Source organism: Ascaphus truei, chromosome 6 (genome assembly GCF_040206685.1).
Source record: "Ascaphus truei isolate aAscTru1 chromosome 6, aAscTru1.hap1, whole genome shotgun sequence".
NCBI classification, from domain to species: domain Eukaryota; kingdom Metazoa; phylum Chordata; class Amphibia; order Anura; family Ascaphidae; genus Ascaphus; species Ascaphus truei.
The window spans coordinates 72,054,135-72,076,268 of NC_134488.1; the positions used below are offsets into that span (position 1 = coordinate 72,054,135).

General features: G+C 43.2%; 1 protein-coding gene across 1 annotated transcript; it reads left to right on the forward strand.

Moving 5' to 3' along the window:
- The first annotated feature begins 1,719 nt into the window (after positions 1-1,719).
- On the forward strand, positions 1,720-21,795 carry TAS1R3 (taste 1 receptor member 3). The gene is made up of 8 exons (XM_075606615.1): positions 1,720-1,840; positions 16,104-16,314; positions 17,171-17,441; positions 17,530-17,554; positions 17,771-18,471; positions 19,380-19,598; positions 20,477-20,600; positions 20,810-21,795. The coding sequence occupies exons 1-8, from the start codon at positions 1,720-1,722 to the stop codon at positions 21,793-21,795; spliced, it is 2,658 nt and encodes an 885-aa protein (XP_075462730.1).
- Positions 21,796-22,134: the final 339 nt, after the last annotated feature.

Sequence of the window (22,134 nt, forward strand, 5' to 3'; positions counted from 1 at the left end):
GCCCACATATACAGATGCTGCGCTCTTGGGCCTGATGGAGACGTGCCTGTGGGGAGTGCCTCCTTGCTGCCACCCTCCTGCTTCCGAATCGCAGCATCAAATGACACGGAAAGTCACTGACGTGACGTAACACGGCGTCTCGTTGCCATGGCAACATGATGCTGCAATTCGGAAGGAGAAGGTGGGTGGAAGCAAGGAGGCAGTCCCCACAGGCAAGTGCCTAGGGGCAGCAGATCTTGAAATCCGCCGCTGGCAATTAACACACATCAATTGCAATCTTTCAAACCAGGCAGTAAAAAAACCTTTCCATACAAACTCCCAATTCCCACACAATCAAAATAAATGATCCCACTGTACACACTCCACGCTCACATACCAATGCTAGTAATACACGCTGCCCACCACTCTCCTGGTTATAACTCCACACTTGATCCAAACTACACCGGGACCACACTGTAAATCAGTCACACAGCTCAGTGCTCCCATGGATCTTCACAGGTTTTTTGTGCAGTAAAAAACACAGACACTCACTATTAGGTTCAAACATAAACCTCAACATGCCCAATGTCATAGAGCATTTCAGTGTTATTTCTGTTTCGAAAGACACATTTTAAAGTCGCCTCATTACAAACTAGTACATTTCCTTGAACCATTAAAAAAAACTTGGAAATGCAAAGTTATGATCACTCACTGTCACTGGAGCTGAAGCCGCCTGTTATTTTGCATAGGTATTATTTTATTTGCAGGTGACTGGAGGTAGAATTTGTGGAACATCCAAAACAAAAGTGAAATAAAAACAAAATTGAAATGAGCAAGACGTGGTGCGCTAATGCTCTGTCTCACTATGACTTGTTGGCGGTCTTGTTGAAGATCTGATTTAAACTTACATTTTGGTCAGAACAAACAAGACATTAAGAAGTCCATTTCTCTAGCTCATTTAATTTCTATTTCAATGGTGAAAGAGGATGGCAAAGTTACAAAATGTAACTAATGACAAAGCACCTCATATTAGTTACACATGAGGCAGTTTGTCTTCCAAGTCTTTTAATGCAGGTGTAGTAAAGCTGCAAATGAAGCGTATGTATGAAGCGTATGTATGAAGCGGCTTGACCACAAATGAGGTGATTTGTTAGTAGTGTTAAGGAGTCAGGAGACTGGTTTGAAACCATATAATTACCTCATTCAAGACATTAATATGTTTAACAGCTTGAATAATCAGCCACACTCGGAATACCACCTTGAACCAGGGCCTCAAAAGAAGAGGTTCAAATAAAATAATATTTATCCAAGGCAAAAAAAAGTTACTTAACCCTGACATAGGTTTCGCTAGGGTGAGGAGCTGTGTTTAACTTCTGTTGGCAGCAAAGAAATTAATGTGCGAAATCTAGGGCTGGGTGGACTTACTGTTCAGGTCATACAACTATGTAAATTATAAATTAATATTCAGAATCAATAATTATTTTAGAATAAATAAATGTTATACTAAAAAGTTTGTCAGCATTTTATTCTGAAAGTAAGCTGTTTATACTACTTAACTGTTCATCCTGTCAGTTTGTATCTGCTGTGTTAGACAAGGTAGTTTTTTTTTTTAGAGTGGATTATGTTATTTAAGGTTTTCATGTGTATAGTCTCAATTTATTAACCCCTTTGGCAGTGGCAGATTTTCCATTAGGTCTGGGCCGGTATATTCCCCGCCTCCCCTCCCCCCATATACAGATAATGTTTTGCCGCAACCAAAATGTCGCCGGCTCTCCACGGCCAGGACACGTCGCCTGGCAGCGAGGGCAGCTCGCCGCTGGACAAGCCAGATCTGCCATGCCCGACTGCTCCGACAAGCCAGGTCTGATAAGTGCATGTTTAAATGTCTTGCGCCGGACATTTAAAGATGGCGTGTCGGAGCGGCAGGTCTAGGCAGTGTAGCGATCCTGTGTGGGACATTTAAACATGCACTTATCAGACATGGCTTGTCGGAGTGGGCGGTCAGGCACGTGTGTGCGCGGGGTGGACATCAGGGTGAATTGTCCCGGCGGGGTTTTGGTTGCGGCCAAACGTCCTAGACTGTATACAGATGCACCACTCTTCCCCACTGACTGTAGAGACCATAGAGACATGGAAGAGGAAAAGCCAGAAATCTCCCTAACCAGCTCTTCTCCTGAGTTCCTTTGGACCAGTGACCCCTGGTGGGCTCCCAAAAAATCAACTAAAACAAGTTGACTACACAAACCTAATAATATCAATGATATATACTCCAAGGCTTCAATTGGAAAACAAGGGGACATACAAAATGATACCCCTAACATATAACAAATATAGAAAAGCCTCAGCTTTGGGCGCTCAATAAAACTAGTGTGAATGGCTCACAGAAAAGAGCCTACAGTTTAGCACATAAAATATGTGACTAACACTGAATATACACCCTGCCTGCTGAGAGCTCCACGTGGTGCTGGCTGAAGAGACTGGAAAGCAAGGTAGGGACAATCGCCGCACTGCCCTCCTGTCACCTCCTTGTCACATGTCCTCCCAACTTCCCCCATCCCCTCCTTGCCCCCACTGCCCCATGTCACCCCCTATTCCACCCCCCCCCCCCCCCCACCGAGACAGTACTGCGCCCCACGCAGGCTAAACAGCAGCGTGCCACATCACCACAGGACGCCACGATGCTGAAAGAGGAGGCGGCAAAAAGGTGACTTTTCCACGCGAGTGCTCTGACCCCCTCTCCATCTTTAAATGTCTAAGGCCTCGTTCAGGGTGCGCGCGGCAGTCTGCTGGGCGATGTGTGCACATCCTCCCCAACAGACTTTTTCAAGAGTTGAGGAGGCGGGGAGGGGGCGGGGCTACAGACAGCAGCTTAGGGATCGAAGCTGCTGTCTTTAAATCATTCTCAAAAATGATTTCATTGGCTGCCGAGGTCCCAGTGACGCTGCTGCAGCTTCAAAAAATGACTTGGGTTGTTATTGAAACTGTAGCCAGCGTCAACTCCGTACTTCGGAGACAGGGCAGCTGCTACCCTGACAACCACAATTCAATTTGAATACATTGTGTCGGACGGCCGCACGCACGTCAGCACGCCCTCTCTCCGAAGCCAGCACCCTGAACGAGACCTAAGGCCTCGCTCAGACAGGCTGCTACGTCAGCGTTCTTGCGTTCGCCCCTCCGCCGTGCACTCCTGTAGCCCAGCGATCTTTGCTCAAACTGCAGGAGTTTAGTCCCGTCGTTTGGGGACATGACGAACACGTCACGGAGCTGGTTCGCCTTTATTGGTTGAACCAGCTCGCATCACGCGACTGTAGCCGCAAATTTCAATTCGGGTTGTGGCGGCAAAATGTCTGCTGCACTTTGCCGCCGGTGGAGTTTTCAGTTTGAAAACTCCCATCGAACAACCTGAATTTGAGACGGACGTGCGCACGTCGCAACACGGCCTGTCTGAGCGAGGCCTTAGTCCTGCATAGCTTCATCTATGTTGAGGGACATTTAAAGATGGAGCGTCGGAGCGGTGGGCGTTGGACTCTGAGCAGCAGCAGCAGCAGAAAGGGACATTGACAAGTGCACTCGACCATGCGGGACAGTGACAGTGCAGCAGTGCAAGACAGTGACAGTGCAGCAGTGTGGAACAGGTACTGCACGCCCTGTCCCACATCGCAGCCGCCGCAGGTCCATGTCCCACCCGCGCCCGCCACTCCGAAGCGCTATCTTTATATGTCCTTCCACATTGACGAGGCTGCACAGGACTCGCACATTTAAAGATGGCAGGATCGGAGTGCGCTGCACCCTTTTTCTGTTGGCACCCTGGGCAAGTGCCGGACAGCCTGCCCCTTAATTTGCGCACTGCCCCCTTCCCATGTATAACCCCCTCCTTCCCTCGCCCCCCCTCCCACTTGTACTCTGTGTCAGGTTATACCCTGTATCAGTGTAGAGTGCCGTCAGGTTATGTCCTGTGTCAGTGTGTACTGCTGCTGACTACATAATCTGGCACTGTATAGTGCTGTCAAGTTATACTCCGCACAATACAGTTAAACAGAGTTTAACCTGACGGCACTACACACTAACAAAGACGGCACTACACAGTGACACAGAGCATAACCTGACGGCACTACACAATGTTCTCAAACAGTAGGGGAGCCAGATGGGTGCCATGAAATAAAGAAAAATCACATGGTGCAATATAGTAATAAATGTGATAACAAAATTAGGTGATCTATAAGTAATCTACTCACAAGTGGAGCAGAATAGTAGGCAAAATTCAACATAGTGGCATATTCTTCCAGGGGTAATGCACAGGAACCTTCAGGATCTCTAACAGAAGAAGAGAACCAATAGTGCAGTGTCACACTTGTGCTCTCCTCACAAGCGCAGGGAAAGGGAAGGACCCGTTAGCGAGGTGGGGAGGCCGCAGGGGATACGAAGGGAGTAAGTTGCCGCGCAGCTGGGGATCGGCGCACGTAGTCACGTGACCGCGCCACGTGCATGAGAATGCGCGACGCGTCCGGATGTGCGGTGCCTACTCAGAGACACGAGTGATCCAGCTGCATGTGCGCGCATGCTCTCACAACAGAGCGTTCTCAGGCACCAACGTGGGGGTTGTGGGAAGCCAACGCTTCAGCACGGGAGTCTGGAAACGGAAACCAGGAACATGGGCATGGAGTCCAGAGCACAAGGTAACATCCAGAGAAGGGAATTGCTTCTTGGAGAACGTCCAGACTTCTTAAAGGCATAGTAACAAAAACAGCAAGGTGCAGCGAAACTAAATAAACATAAGGGTTCTGAGTCTAATCCATTGGCCAAGGAATTATAAGCCTGCTACCACATCAAGGTGAACCCTACTAAGCAGGTACCTACACTACCCGACGGTAAACTAACCTCAGTAGTATGAGTGACTGTCCCAGTCTTCCGGAATCCACAGGAGATAAGTAAAGGTCCCAAGGAGGTCCAGGCAGGAACAGTATGCAATGAGTACTAGCAGACACCAGGGCAGGCAGCAAATGACTAATAGCAGAGAGAAAGTCAAAGAGAGGCTTACTTCCTGTCAGGAGGAAGAGGGCAGGGTTTGCCAGAAAGCAAGATGGCGTTGCTTGCTTCAGAATCCTTAAAGACACAGGAACTTGACTTGCAGCTAGAGGGCGGCGATCAGAAGTAAACAGGTAAGGAAGGGACACGCCGCAGGGGGCGTGTTCCGCGCATCGTTACATGCAGACAATAGACGAATTTATCAGCACACAAATACAAATGGAGGCTTACATGGTATCAGCATATATCGGGCATTTGGATAGACAGGGCAACACAGCTTGCAGTTCGTCGCAACCTCACTGCAGCTGTTCCCTGCGTCCGCGGCTTCGATTGACGTCACTTCCCCTTTCCCGGGTTGGACATCCACGCTGACACGCACGCTGCTTCCGGGTTCCCTCTCCTCTCTCCTCCTCTACGGATCCTAAAATGGTCCAAAACTCAACGCGTTTCGCTGCGCTTGATTGGCAGCTTCATCAGGAGTGGCCATCTTGTGCGTCACTACTGGGTTATATACCTATGTGCTTAGCCAAAACGCAATCTAATTGGCTAATTCTAATGAGGTCTCTCACTATTTGTTATGTCACTAATTACAACCTAAATGGTGCATTTAATGCCGATCATACAGACAGTATTATACACATAATAATAAAATATATCTAAAAATACACATAAAAATACTTATGTTTGCTAGATTGTTATATATGAAAATTAAAAAAAAAACAATTAGCTAATTCTAATGAGGTAAACACTCTTTGTTGTGTCACCAATTACAACCTAAATGGTGTATTAAATGTCAATCATACAAACAATGTTATACACATAATAATAAAATAAAATACACATAAAAAGTAAACTAAACAATACTTATGTTCTCCAATAACAAAGACTTGCTAGATTACTATATAAAACTTTCCGAAAAGACGATTGTGGTTATTGTTGTTTCCATGTGTGGAGCCGTGAGGTATTTATGCAATGGAATAGAGAATAAGTATAATTAATATAAACACATACACAATGGCACGGTCAGGGTATGCTCTGTGTCAGTGTATACAGGTATTCATTTGAATGTTTCTCTTATTGTGGCAGCAGGGGGGTACAGCTGGGACAAGTGATGGGGGTATTTGTATATGTATTGAAGGGGCTGGGGGAATTTTTATATGTAGTGGGGGCGGGTGTATTTTTTATTATGTATTGGGGGTGGGTAGGTGAATTTTTTATTATGTATTGGGGGTGGGTAGGTGAATTTTTTATTATGTATTGGGGGTGGGTGTATTTTTAATATGTATTAAAGGGGGTGGGTGTATTTTTAATATGTATTGGGGGGTGGGTGTATTTTTAAATGTATTACGGAGGGGGGTGTATTTCTATATGTATTTCGGAGGGGATTATATGTGCTGTATTTGTTTTTTGTTTTTGTTGCTATGTACTTGGGGTGGGGGGTTATACTGTATGTATTTAGGGGGTTGGGGTTTCTTTTGGTATGTATTTTGTGGGGGGGGGATTGAGTGAGTGGGGTAATTGATGGATGGGGGGAGAGTGAGAGGGGGTGAGAGAGACAGAGGGGAGAGAAATAGATGGGAAGAGGGGAGAAATAGAGGGGGCTTGTGAGGTGTGAAATGGGGCGGCTCGCACGACCGGCGACACGGGGGGAGGGGGGGAAAATCTGTCTGCAGCCCTGTGTGACAGTTTGACAATGAGACAGGAAATTCTGGCTCCAATTCCCAGTCAGGTTGGCTACTCCTGATAGATATCTTATTTCATTTGACCAATTTCATAAAATGTAATAGAGCTAAATCAGTTGATCAATCACAGACCGTGGTATATGTGTAATATTTTGATAAAAAAACAAGTTAAAGCCTTCACAAGCTTCATATTACTATTATCACAATTAGATGAAGCCTAATCATAAAAAAAATAATAATACTTATACGTGACCATAGTTCAGGAAAAACAAAATTTACATACATTTACCACATTCTATAGTACCATTTAGGATGGGTAGGAATTACCAGGATAAACTAGTGGAACAAAAACAAAACAAGCGAAGGATAGCTGCAAACAGGAAAATGTTTAGCATTGATGGCGCACAGTAAAGTACAGTACAGGCATACCCCGCATTAACGTACGCAATGGGACCGGAGCATGTATGTAAAGCGAAAATGTACTTAAAGTGAAGCACTCCCTTTTTTCCCACTTATCGATGCATGTGCTGTACTGCAATCGTCATATACATGCATAACTGATGTAAATAATGCATTTGTAACATGCTCTATAGTCTCCCCGCTTGCGCACAGCTTCCGTACAGGTAGGGAGCCAGTATTGCTATTCAGGACGTGCTGACGGGCGCATGCGTGAGCTGCCGCTTGACTATTGGGCGATATGTACTTACTCGCGAGTGTACTTAAAGTGAGTGTCCTTAAAGCAGGGTATGCCTGTACCTGCTTTAAACAGGCCTACTACGGGTGACTGGAGATATCCCCAGTGAGCCCCAGCATCAGGGCCTCAATGTTTAGACATTCCCCTGGGATGACTGGGAGACTCCTGAAATCATGGATAGACTCAGGATACTGGTCCGATGTAAGGATTAAAATAATATATGCCAGCTTTATTCTCTTCAGGGAATGTAAGGATTAAAATAATACATGCCAGCTTTATTCGCTTCAGGGACTGAGAGGGTTAAAATAATATGCTAGTTTTATTCTTCTAATATATGCTGTTTTAGTTTGTCGCCTGCACAGAAGTGAAACAGCAAACTGTTCTGAGCAGGAAAAGCTAGCAACTGTCCGGCTCTTAGAAATGACACTTCTGAGCGAGAAAGCCAACAACTGTTCTATTCTCAGAGATGACATTCCGGACAGGATATGCAACCACAACTGCGGGTCGAGTCTAGTGTGTGGTGTGCCTGCCCTACGGGCCGATCAGTCGGATCTGCCCCATGATCTAACACCCGATGTGACATGGCAGTGTGTGTGTGAGTGCGGCTGTGAGGAGAGTCAGTATTCTCTGTGTCCAACAGTGTAACAATCTGGGGTGTCTGTATGTATGCGCAGATTTGTGTAAGTGTATTTAGGTATGTAAGCACTGGTGATGGCAGTTTGTGCCACTGTTAGATATGGGCCACGTACTTACAGTCCTACTTACCAGGGTCTATTTACATTGTACGTGTCCCTGAAACATCACAAAAATTTGAAAAAGCAAAGTTATGGTTCTTGATCGCTGCAACACTGGAACCCTAGCAACGTTCTTTGCTAGGTTACACATGAGCATAGACTGTTATCTTCTAAGTACAATAGTACAATAAAATAATGGGACACAAATGTTACAAAGGTGGGCAAATGTTTTTGCCATAATACAATTCCAATGTTCCTTCGAGCTTTATAAAATGCTTTCTGCTTGCCAGACCTGTTGAGAGGTTAGTAGTAGGTGGGGAAACTCTTCACTGTCCAACTGCAGCCACTTCTTTCTTGTAAGATGATTGTAAGTGGATTTCTTCTTTTCTTTATTTATAAATTAGTGGAACTAGGCTTTTCACCAGAAATATAATTCCAAAAAGATGATGCAAAGCAATCAAAATTGAAAACACAGATGTCATCTGTAATAAACATGGCAGGAGATATTAAGTTTTCTAATCAATCTGGTACTTCAGGGGTTAATGTGGCTACAGTTTGACTTTAAAATACAAAGAAATCGTTTTTATGACAGGTCAAGACCCTTCCTGTGTCTGTGCTGATCTACAAAGAGGGCTTAATTGGGGGTGCGGGGGTGGGGGGGGTATCACCGATGTCCCACTAGAGGTGAAATATACTGTATGTACCGTTTAGAAGGCTGTGGACGATCGCCATATCCTGGGCTGTCAGCCACAAGGAAACCGTAACATTCTTGAAATATCCCCTGTGCATCACAGAGAGAGGTGACAAACAGGTTACCACTTACAATAGTTGGAGGACTTTATTAAAAATTAGGATATCATGTGATGATATCTATTCTGAAGTATGTTTAGATATTTGTACCTGTTGCAAGGAGACAGATGCAATAAGGCCAAACACTTGACATTTAGGTGGTGGCAAGGGACAGATATCAATTTGTCACTCAAATTTAGGAGCATGTCGGTCATAATTAGTATTATTACATTCAGCAAACTCACCTGAACCTATTGATATGACTCCCGTGTCTAAGTATTATGGCCATAAAGTTATGAGGCCTTTCATATATTGAGCCAACTTTTAAACGTCACAAAGAAGAGTTGTTTTTTTCTAAGTCATAAAACTACAGTATTAGCCAGGGCTGATTTACGACAGGAGTTGGCTTTTGTGGTTTCAAATGGGGAAGAAACAGTACATACACCAATGTAATATGAAAATCAGAATTCAACAAGAAGTGTGTTTTGGGGTCAGACACGTGAGTTCTCATCTTTCCTACGCCAGTTACGTCTCTGGGAAAAACCTATGACATATGGTAACGTACTGTATAGGGATTTCTGTGTTATCCTTTTATTTCAAGAAACGGTTCTGCATTTATTGCAAGTATATGTTCTTGTAATAATCTTTTTCTGTAACTTAAGCACTCTATTTTTTTATATATAAAACAAAACTTTAACAAGTGATGCTTTGGGCTCTGAATTAACTGTTTACATGCTTTGTAGAGAGTCTACATTTTCGGACACATTTTGCTACAACAGATGTTTGTGTGTTAAGTGCATAGTTTTTCTTTAATAAATAGGGACCTTAGACCCTGGCAGATAGATATAAATTTTATTTGCATATTTCTTGGGTGGTGGAGTTGATGGATATGCTTGCAATCTTGTAAAGGGTAAATATTAACTCATTGAAAGTACTTTGTGCAGGAGAAAGGTGAGTTGGCTAGAGTAGCCGTGTGTGTTAACCCTGGTTGCATATGTAAATCGTGTGCTGTCTGTGACTGATGTTAAATTGGGATGGATTGACGGGAGATATTGTTCATTTGAAGGACTTATGCGGAAGGTAAAAATTGGGCCAGCAAAGAGCTGTGTATTAACCCTTGACCCATATACAGGTCACATGCTCACAGGTGTGCCATACGTGACATAATCTGAGATGTTTTTGAGTTTTTGAGTATAAATTCATGTTATTAATTGCTATATGAGTGAGCCTCACGTGTTCTGAATGGCTGCACTTTTGGAAGAGAGTCAAGGCATTCAACTTACTATGGAGTAAAAATCTATTGAATGAGAAGGCGTTACCGGTGAAGTATTTAAAGCAGGAAACCAATTTGAATCAAGAGCTTGTGACATTTGACTATCTATGCACCAAGTACCAACATTAGACTGTGTAATATGGAGCCTGTATAATTCTATGTCCCAGCGACACTAGATGAGAAAATAGATCATACATTGAATTATTATAATACAATCATAATCAATTACATTTGGGATCGAAATGCATTGATTGTAATTGAGTTCTACGCAATTCTTCTGTTACAGTTAATTAAAGACCAGAGTGCATTAATGACTGTGATGTGTTAATACATGAAATCCAAGTGATTATTGATACCTTTGAAAATAATTGTTTTTAAATACTGTAACATAGAGGTGGATTTAACTTACATTTTGTCCCATTTCTGCTGGTTTCTAGCTTGTTATTTCACACTCCATGAGGGTGATTTATCAAAGTGTTCTGACTGGTGCACAGAAATATCACCAGATTGATTAATAAAAACTATCCCATTGAAATAAATAGATTTTTTTCCAATTAGAAATCGGCTGCAGTATTGTTTGCACTAGTTTTGCCTCAGGTATGCAGCCAGGAGACACTGATAAACCTCCATGAGTCTGAATCAACCTGTTTACCCGTCAGTGGTATGATGTGCCATGTACAGCATACCTGTGACCTGTATATGGGACCAAGGTTAATACACACAGCTATCCAGCGTATTCCCTTTTCTCCATGCATGGATCCTGAGAGGATTAATATCTCCCCATAATCCGTCCCAATATACCATCTGTCACTAAAGACTCACATGTGAACATGTGACATATATGCAACCAGAGTTAATACACACATAACTAACTGCTCACCTTTCTTCTGCGCAAGGTACTTCAAATTACTTAGTATTTACCTTTACTTTGTTACAATATATCTCTTTAACCCGCAGCCACCACCAAAGAAATATGAAACATGTCATTATTTGCAGAGTCTGCGGTCCCTGTATTTAAAAAAAAAACTATGCACGTAATCATAAATCTGTTGTAGCAAAATGTGTCTGAAAATGTAAATTACTCTACAAAGCGGGCATCAGTTTATTCAGAGCCCAAATTATTACTTATTAAAGGTTAGCTTTAACATACAAAAATACAGTGCTTCGGTTTCAGAAAGATTAATACAACAACATGCAGTTATAATAAATGCAGATAATTTCATCTGAATAATAAGGGTAAACAAAGACGATAACGTATGTTAGATTCTAACATTGCTCAGATCTTTTCCCACAGCGTCTTGAGTGGCAATTGAGATTTCATGTGTTCCAGCATGGACACTCCCTATTTTACAGGATTGGAACCAAAGGGCCCTCCAAACCTGAATTGCACCATTTTCGGCTCCAGAGACTCTCTGGTTCCCAAGATACTTAATGGTGACGTTATTTGTATGACTTCCTGTTTTTGAAAGGCGGTTGAAATAACCGTCCAATAGGAAGCAGTGACCGGTGATGCTGCGGCTTCCTATTGGCCCAGAGATTTGGCAGCCATTTCATTGCCCCTGGAGGGGAGATTTAAACTCTGTTACTTCAGCTCCAAAGTACCCGCTGGTTCCCATTGTGTGAAAATAATTGGGGAAGGATTGCTGCTTTAAATATATGAACTAAGTTCTACCGATCATACACAACATCGGCATGCAGGTCGCCCTGTGGTAAGAGATTACCTGCTGCTGATCATGCAGAAATGTATCTTTCGTCTTGTTTTACCTAAGCAGGATCTTAAATTACAGTAAGTCTCTGCAGCCCTCAGCTGAACTGTGTGATTTATTTATCTACGTATCTACAGATAACGCTGAGCTTTTTTCATCACTACTCAGAATAAATGAGGTGCCACTACAGCTGTCGGAATGTTGCACATTTTTCAATATATCTTTTGACATTGCAATTTTTTATTTTAATGTGCATTCTGGCCAGCATGTAAAGGCGCATATGCAAAGACGTGGTTTATTTCCCCCTTATGTGGGAAGCAGGGGGTTTCTGGTGCTGAATCATGCTCATTTCCACTCTGCGGACCCCCTGCTTCCTGATATACTTACCTCCGTAGGGGTGACGGTCGCAACTACACTGGTTTAAAGGTCTCGGGATGAAGTCACCGCTTCCTATTGTCCCGCGGGACATTTAAACCACCATTTTCATAGCCCCATACAGCCCAGCCAGAGCTACTACCGGCACCTACTACGGATTCAAGTATGTTAAAAAAGGAAACCAGGATTGTTCGTATCATGGATATTTGGGAGCTAAATGAGGAGGGTCTAATGTTCCCTTGACTTGCTCTGCCAGAGAGTTAAAAAGGACACTAGTGTCACAGCAGATCCCGAAGACACAGAAAGAGTCTTGTTGAAGGTTGAAGGTTGTTGAACGGTTATTAGTGTGATTTCTAATTGGTAAACAAGCAGGTGGTATTTTTTTTTGGGGGGGGGGGGAGTCTGTTAACTATTTCACTTCCAGAGGAGACAGCAAGGGATGAATTACATGATGTACAGATTCTAATGAAATGTATCAGGTATCACTTCTCAGTGCATCACTTTCCCCGCCTGTACAGTATTTGCATCAAAAAAATCCACCACGTCTGAATTGGTGTAAACCTCTCTGTCTAGCAATGAGGTGCGCTCATTTTAAATGAGTTTAGTTAGGTTTAGCATAGGCGCTTTAAGAATTAAGTCTAAAGGGCATTGTGCTCTCTGGAGGAATCACAGTACCAGTAGTTTTATTTGTAGTATTTGTACTAAGAAAGATATGAGTTTGAACTAAAACAGATGTATTAAAACATTTGGCAGACATTTTTAGTCCAACTTTATCACAGACTTCACAAGAAGTTCACAGCTTGACATCAAACACAATGTGTTATTATTATCGTTTATTTGTGAAGCACCAACATATTCCGCAGCGCGGTAAAATGGGGCACAGAGTTATCTATATTACAAAAACATAAACAGTTCCATACAAGTGAGGACAAACATGCACAAACAAGCTACAAAGAGATAATGGGGGCCTTGCTTGTGAGAGCTTACAGGCTGGAGGGAATGAGGGATAATGTTGAAACAAGAAGGTAAGGTGGCTGCTCATTGTAGGATAAGGTGTGGCTCAGGTTAGAATGTGGCCCGGTCTGACAGCTGAAGCCATTAAGGTTTTGGGGGAGCGGGTGGGGGGGGGTGGATGTTACATAGGGTGGAGATTGGTCCAGCTGCACAGCTGGTTGGAGAAGGGTTCCTGGTGTCTGGTATTGAACCAGACTCTCCTGTATTTGGTCACTGTGTCCAGTAGAACATTTGAGGTAATACTGGACATGTATGTGTCCGGTATTACCTCTCTGAACATAGTCACCTGGCTTGGGGGGGGGGGCGTGGGAGTGCCCCAAGCAGGGAGAGCAAGTCAGTTGCTAGGAGCCTGGGCAGTTTCCTCCATCCTGATTGGCTGCTGCTGGGTAGTACAGCCAGTCAGGAGCAGGTATCAGGAGCCTGAGGGTGGGACCAAGGATAGGAAGAAACAGTGTGGAGTGGAGAGAGAGGTGTGTGTGTCTTCAGCGTGTCGCACCTTTCACCATTGTGTCCAGTATTTTTGGAGAATCCAACCGGCAACCCTAGGTTGGAATGGGAAGGGCGTTGTATATTAGAAGTATGGCGTGTAGGCTTTCTTGAAAATGTGAGTTTTTGGGGAGTTTTTCAACATCTGAAAGCTGGGGGAGAGTCTGATGGTACGGATATGGAATTCGTGAGAGAGAGGGCAGCATGGGAGAATCTTGCAGATAGTTGTGAGGATGTTATAATGTGGGAGGAAAGGCGGATGTCATGGGCAGTATGTAGGGGGCATGTAGGTAGGTATTTGTGGATGAGGGCCGAGATGTAAGGGAATTGAATTTAATTTCATACAAAAATCTATTTAGCTAATTTCACACCTAAGTGAAAGTAGGATGTTTTTACTAGGTCCAATAAAAAGATATATATTATATATATGTAACGGGTTTTCTGGCCTAGCCTGACCCACCCAATCTCACATTGGCCCCTGTGGTCTAACCAGTCCCCATTACAGTGTAGTGTCTGGTGGTGCACCTGTTGGCAACAGGACTCCTGAGTCTCCCGCATGATGTTGTGTGGGGATTGCCAACCCAGACAGGCACCTGAGGTAGTGTGTATGAGTCCTACCTATATCCAGTGCAGCGCCTCCACCTCATCAGGATCCCAGCGTCCGCTCGGGGATGGTCCTGGTGAGGAACTCCTCTGTGGTGCCTTCCTCTGTGTAATCACTCCACACTTACACACGAGGGTATGATCGAATAAGGTCATCTTTATTGTAAGAGATGTGGGCCAGCTGCCCCTCACAGCGGTCGTACTCAGCCGCTCATCTCACTGCTGCACTCCATTAGGAAGGTCCCTTCTCTAATAGATTTGTTTCCACCTCTCCCCTAAGGGAGATTCACCAGCCTGTCTGCTTCTAGCTGCACAGACTCACAGCTAGCATGAGACTACTGCAACACTGTTGCAGACCTTCACGTGCCTCTTACTGAACAAAGGCAGCACAACAACAGGAACTCCACTGACAGGAACTCAACTGCACTGCCCTTTGAAAGGTATGTCTTCCCAATCTGGTGGATTCCCTATCTCCCCTCAGGGAGATATTCCCTGTGCCAGGTCCCTGGTCACAGTCTCGGCTCCGGTAGTCTAATGTCTCTTTATCATTTCCCGGGCCATTAGTTACAGCCTAATGAGCCGCCTCCTCCCAAGTCTGTACTCAGACTTGCTCCTTACTCCAACAACTACAACCAACTAACTTTTGAGCAGTGCTGTGCCTTATGTATCCTCTGGGGGCAGGCACAACTCTGACATCACTAATTATGGATTCAGAGTATGTGGCCACTCCCATCCATACATAGGGCACCTCACCAGGGTGTGAGGGCAAACCTCCATAATTACTGCTGGCATTCCCATAACTTACCAGGCCTTACTGCCAGCAGGAGAGATGACTGCAGTCCATTTTACAGCATGGCTACATATATATATATATATATATATATATATATATATATATATATATATATATATATATATATACACACATACACACACACACACACACACACACACACTACTTACCTTCTTTGGTCAACAAGCTATTGAAAAAGTATAGATACTGCACCCAATTTCAATTAATAAAGTTCAATATTATGGTCTTTTAAGCCTTAATCTAATAAACAATGTGTGGTATGTTCATGTTTCCATAACAAAAAGGAAGAAACCATCTTTTTTTAAAATAAAGAAATCAATGTTGGTTTGCAAAAACAAAAGTAGTGATAATCTGTAAGGCCCTAACACCTTCACAATTTAATCACTTTAATCAAATTTATATGAGACAATTATCAGAAAATATGACTAAACAACTGTTAAATAGAAATTGTTTATTGTTCCCAAGTGAAAAAAAAATATATATTTTTTCCAATGTACAGTGAAAAGATTAAATATTTATTGTACAGTCCTCGGCTGATTTAATGACTTGGATGGTTTAAGTACAACTACTTACACAGCCCTCTCTCCCGGTCATTATATCTCTTCTGATGGGCTGATGACAAAAATTCAGCTTGTATTTGATGGAGGGAATCCTGAGGCTGACTTTATTTGCATGGATATTTGAATACAGCACCTTCCCTCATTTGACTGCCAAATATCTATTCTCAACCACGATGACATAGGGGAAGAGGATACCTCAGTAACTTGTGCTTACTCTCTGTCCCCAAGGTAGATACATGTCGTGTGTGGTGAGTGTCTCTAGGGCAAATAGATTTAGATCTACAAGGGACTGAAGAACTCTATACACAATATTCCTATGTCCTTTAAAGAAACCTCTTGTGTGTCCTCTGTCTTTGTTTTGTCTTTCAGGTGGAATGTCTTCTTCTACTATGTTTGGAATGGTGATTCTAAGAGTTCAATTTCTGTTTTTGGCCATCAGGCTTGCTGGAGTAGCCCCTAATCAACAGGCCAACATGTTCTCCACACCAGGTGACTATGTGATTGGTGGACTGTTCCCTATTCATTCCGATATACTCTACCTGAAGAATGAGTTCCAAGTGGATGTACCCATCTGTACAAAGTAAGAACTTCTGGCTCATAACATATTCCACCTGTCCTTTTTCCATTAGAGAGATTAATAGGGTAGGAATTGTCATACTGCTGTTCCATATGGAATTGGTTGTACTCTTTGCAGCACTGATTTGTTTATACGGTAGAACACTACCTTCTGACCTCTTCTTTGTGTGAGACATTCACTATGGAGAGTGTCTGTGTTGTTCCTGTAACAGCTTGGCAGTGCTTCAAACAAAGTGTAATCCATTTGTTGGAATCTATGGAGCGTATTCAATAAAGTGTGAAAGTGGTGAAAGCAGTGCTATCGCACTTTATTAAAGAGCCCCTACATCAATGTTAATGAAAAATTTTGAACACCTTTTCAGAGACTTTGAAACCCACAGTAGGCCTCTATATGTGTTTAATGATGTGTACAGTGATCAAAATTATTCAACAATTTTCAGGGATATTATCAAATATTATACCAGAAAATGAATTAATTCTACCTTTCATAAATCTACAGAATTGATGATGAAACATTATTATTCATACTCAGATACATACAGCACAGTGGAAGTAATACAACAGGTCTATGCATTCTATTGTTGGTGAACTGTGTCTGGAAAACGTTAGTCTAGGGAATCCAATCCCATCGCTTTGATAAATGAGGTCCAGGCAAATACAGGAACTTGAGTAACGTTATCAGGGTCTCCTGAAGGACATTGCTTATAAGATACAGCAATTTTACCCTCCTTCAGGGAAGTGAGAGGTCACCTTGTCCACATAGGGAGTGTGGGGAACGAGCAATGTTAGCAATATAACTGTCATACTCTTTGGAATACATTTTTAAATGAATCATGACTAACCAGCTCTTTCTTGTACAGTTTTTATGCCCCAGGCTACCAGCATTTACTAGCCATGAAATATGCCGTTCATGAAATCAACAATTCCACATCCCTTCTGCCAAATGTCACCCTCGGTTATGACTTGTACGACACCTGTTCTGACAGCCTGGTGTCTGTGAGGGCAGCTCTTGGCTTGGTCTTACAAAACCCCACAGGCTACACAAGCCGAGTGGTGGCTGTTATCCATCCTGGAAGCTCTGATGCCATCTTGGGAGGAGCTCGGCTGTTGAACTTTGTCCCCATTCCCCAGGTAAGAGCCTTCCAAGCCCATAGAGGTTTCATAACTGTATGATTAATCTTGGGATTCCTCAAAGAACACTATCATCTATCTCTTACAGATATTTACCATTACATGCATTTCAGGTGAGTCATAGCTTCCATCAATGTTATTTAGGGCCTGTGTGGCTTATAATCTTTGGCTGTAAGGCCAGTAAGTATCTTTTTGTGTATTTGGTTTCAGATATAGAAGGTCCCACACAAGTAGTGACTTCTGGGCCTTTTCTCTCTTCAATTCCTAGGTTAGCTATTCACCACCGAGTGAATCCATGACACTTGGCTCCCTCTCCTTTTTTCGGACAGCTCCGTCTTCAAAGTCCCAGGCAGAGGCACTAGTCAAGCTGGTCACCCACTTCCACTGGAACTGGATATCTGTTCTTGCATCCAATGACCCATATGGTCGCTCACGAATGGAGCATTTTACTGAACTGGCTACAGCTTCAGAGACTTGCATTGCTTACAGGGGCCTAATCCCCACAAGAGCCTCTGAGAAAGAGATATCCAAGATTATGGACAATCTGAAGAATTCCCATGCCAATGTCACAGTCTTGTTTGCTAGTGACGCCTCTGTGGAAAAGCTGATGCGGGCACTGATCCAGAGGAACATTACAGGTAAAGTTTGGGTTGCTGATGATGGCTGGTCCACCTCTGACATGATTGCCTCAATTCCTAATCTTGTCAGTTTGGGCACCTTCATTGGTTTTGCGGTGAGGAGTGGGCACATTCCAGGATTTAGAGAATATGTGGAGGGGATACTGAAAGACAAGACTTCAGACCCAGCACCTATCCAGGACCGCTCGAATGAAGGCGATATCCAGTTATGCCTAGAATGTCAGAATCTGACACTCGCCAATGCCACCAACCTGTTGGGTAGCAGCTCCTACAGGAGGACTTTTAATGCCTATGCTGCTGTTTATATAATTGCTAATGCACTGCATCAACTTCTCTGTTGCAACCAGAGTGCTTGCTTATGCGATATGAGCACACAGATATCCCCATGGCAGGTATGTATGACTTTATGACTGTACAGTACACCACAAGAAATAGTTTTACATACAAGACAAATCATCTTTCCAGGGCAGTGAGAATTCATTTTAGGGGGGGAGGAGGTGGGGTGGGGGTGCAGGGAGCCCAATGCATTATGTCCTGCTGAGCACATAGCCCAAGACTTATAACCATTAATTTGACAGAAGCTGCCAAATGTGTGGCTTTTTCCAGTGCAAAAGTTTTCATGTTTCCTTAACCTAGTTATAGACTTTGATACTTTCTGTGCTGATGATGAAAGTAACCTTTGCCTGAGAGCTGAAATGGAGTTCAATATTAGAATATATATATATATATATATATATTAACATAGGATTGAAGCAGGGGGTCTCCAGAGCTGAACCCCCTTAGTTTCAGCTCTGGAGACCCCCTACTTCCGCAGATGCATACTTCCGTAGAGGGTGCCGGTAGCCACTTCAGCAGGGTATTGGGTTTACATTATGGCTGCTTTTCAAAGCTCCCGAGTGGTACGGGCCAATAGGAAGCTGTGACATCATGCAGTGCGGCTTCCTATTGGCCCAAGTGATGCAGAGCTTTATAAAGCAGGGAGATACCAGCACCCCCTTCAGAGGTAAGTATCTCCGGAAGCAGGGGGCCCCTGGAGCTGAAATTAATGAGATTCCGCTCCGGAGACCTCCTGCTATATTTCAATGGGGGGAAAAAGGAAGGGGGGGGGGGGGGGGAAGAGGGGAAACTGCGTTGATTGCCTCTTTAATGACCTTGTGTACTATTTGATAGGTAATACGTGCCATAGCAATATAGTATTGAAACTGACAGATGAGTGAAACATTACATATGATCAATAGAAACTGAGATCCTACTTTTTAGCTAATTACTTATATAATGACTATTGCCCCATGTTTTACAGCTGATGGAGGAGATGATAAGAGTCAATGTCACCATTGATTCAACACCTATTTACATTAGCAACACAGGAGATCCTCCGGCTGCATACGAACTGATCACATGGAAATGGAAATCCATAAGCGACTCCCCTGACTTTCAGGTCATTGGTTCCTATGACTCAATAGGAAACCTGTTGAAAGTAAATAGCAGTTTAATTCAGTGGCATGTGGAAGGAAAACAGGTAACAACCAAAAATCAAAAGGGTAGGGTTAATACTTATCTGTACCTAGTTGGATTTATCCTAGATATCCCTGTACCCTATTCACCAGTGATTTAAGTTTTAAGTGTTTTTATCTGTTCTGAGTTTGTGTTACTGCGTCGTATTTTGATTAACAATAAAGTATTTATTATTTTCTGCCCAAGGGCAGTTTTAGTGGTAATTGTCCTCCCACAGTGCTGGGAGCGGTTACTTATTGGCACCCTTTAGAGCCCAAGTACCTATTAGGAGGTGGGGAATTCAAACCCTTAATATATTTTCAGTCCTGTTGTGCAGCTAACTGGGATCTTTTGTTGGAGAATCTCTGTCTCCTTGTATGTTTTTGTCTGTTATCATTATCCCTTTTGCACCGACTGTTATTACATGATTCATGATTTATCGTGATTATGTGGTGAGCGGTATATAACAAGTTATATGCAACAACCAAAAATCCCAACATATTTATGTATCTTTTGGGGGATGATCAGAAAGCACATATTGGAAGTAGGGGAACAACATTGTTACACCAATGTTACTTATCTTGAAGGATATGGAATGACACATTTATTTTATTTGAATTTCAAGAAATTGTGGGGGAATACATGGAACTTGGTTTAATGGTGTAATAATTAGACAAATAAAATGTGATAGTAATTAATGAATATCATGGGAATGTATGCAATTTATAACAACATAATCAGATCCAGTCTATAATCATAAGGTGCATGAGCAAACTGAGACACAAAACTGAAGATTATTCCAGACATGGCTTTAAATGATATATGGGATAACGTAGAGATACCCCACAGATCATTAGAGTAATACAACTGTTGCCTGTGATGATCTTCCTACTTTGTTTCCAGATCACCCTATCTAACTGCTCTCAGCAGTGTGAGCCTGGCCAGAGAAGGCAGATACAGCATTACTGCACCTGCTGCTACCTGTGTGAAAACTGCCCCACTGGATACTTTCAGAACATGAGTGCTGGTAAGGGATTTAACTACCATTCTCTCCTTTCATTTTCCAATGATAAAGAATCCTGTAACACATTACATTGCACACCTTCACTACACCAAAGGCTCTATTATTGCATAGAACAGGTGCAGACCTAATAACATTACTCTTGAACATGTTATTGCTCAGGATGGGGGCAGCCTTGCCTTGTTTTGTGAATTATTTCTATATGTTTATTCCAGATCCTTCTACTTGCACCCCTTGCCTCCGCCACCAGTGGTCCTCTGAAATGAGCACCCAATGTCATAACAGAGTCATTGAGTATTTGGATTGGAAAGACACCATCACCATTGTCATGACCAGCCTGGGCAGCCTAATCCTCCTCTTCATTGCTTTTGTGTTTGTCACTTTCACCGCGAAATGCTGCACTCCCATTGTGAAAGCCACTGGCTGGATCTCCAGCCTTGTCCTACTGGTCTCATTAGCATTCTCTCTCTTTAGCTGCCACCTGTTCATTGGCAAGCCCAATGCTTTCCGCTGTCTAGTGCGGCAGCCAATTTTCTCTGGCAGCTTCACCGTTTGCTTGGCACTTCTTCTGGGAAAATCCTTGGAAGTTTCAAACTTGTGCGGCTCACGAAGTGCCTGTTTTCAAGGCTGTATCACTTACCTGTGCCTTCTACTCAGTCTCCTTGCTCAGGTAGGGCTGTGTTGGGCCTGGTTTTACTGGGATCCTCCATCAGTGCTGGAGAACTCAGGTGTTTCTGCTTCTTCCTTAGTGATCGAGTGTAAGGAGGGCTCATTCACAGGGTTTGGCTTACTTCTGTTTTTTAATGGATTTTTGGCGCTGCTTTGCTTCATGTGTACCTTCCTGGGTCAAAGCCCCAGCCAGAAACTTAACCATGCCAAGCAGATTACCTATGCCATGCTGATCTACTTTGTGGCTTGGATCTTCTTCATCCCCACCTATGCCACAAGCAAGGGGAAGCTGGTGCCACTCTTCCAGATATTTTCAGGGATCATCAGTGCCTCAGGCATCCTTGGGTTTTACTTCCTTCCTAAGTGCTACATCCTTCTGTTCCAACCCCAGATCAACACTCAGTCTGACTCTGAGATACCGCAGCAAGAGGTAGCTGTACCTCCTAAAAACAGCAGTGACACAATTACTGGCAACATACTTGAAGAGCAAGGGGACATCAGGCCTCCAGATCCCATGGACCCAGTCAAGTGAAACCTTCCAAGCCCTACACTGCTACAAGTGCCTCTAAAACATTGAAAAGTGTACACAAACTGAAACAGGAACATGTATTTGGCCTCATTATATTTAAACAGGAACAAACATCAGTGAAAGTAATTTTATCTTTTGAGAGATTAAAGCATCAATCAACCTTTAGTGACATGTTTACTAAGTGTTGCTATGATATGTTATGGCACTGTAAGACCCCCTTCATTTGTATGGGCTGTAAGGTATCACATGGGTTAGCATCCCTTAGTAAAAAAAAAAAGGTCCTGGTACGTTTTTACAATCTGTATCTAATTTCATGATCAGATTGTTAGTCAATCCCCAATC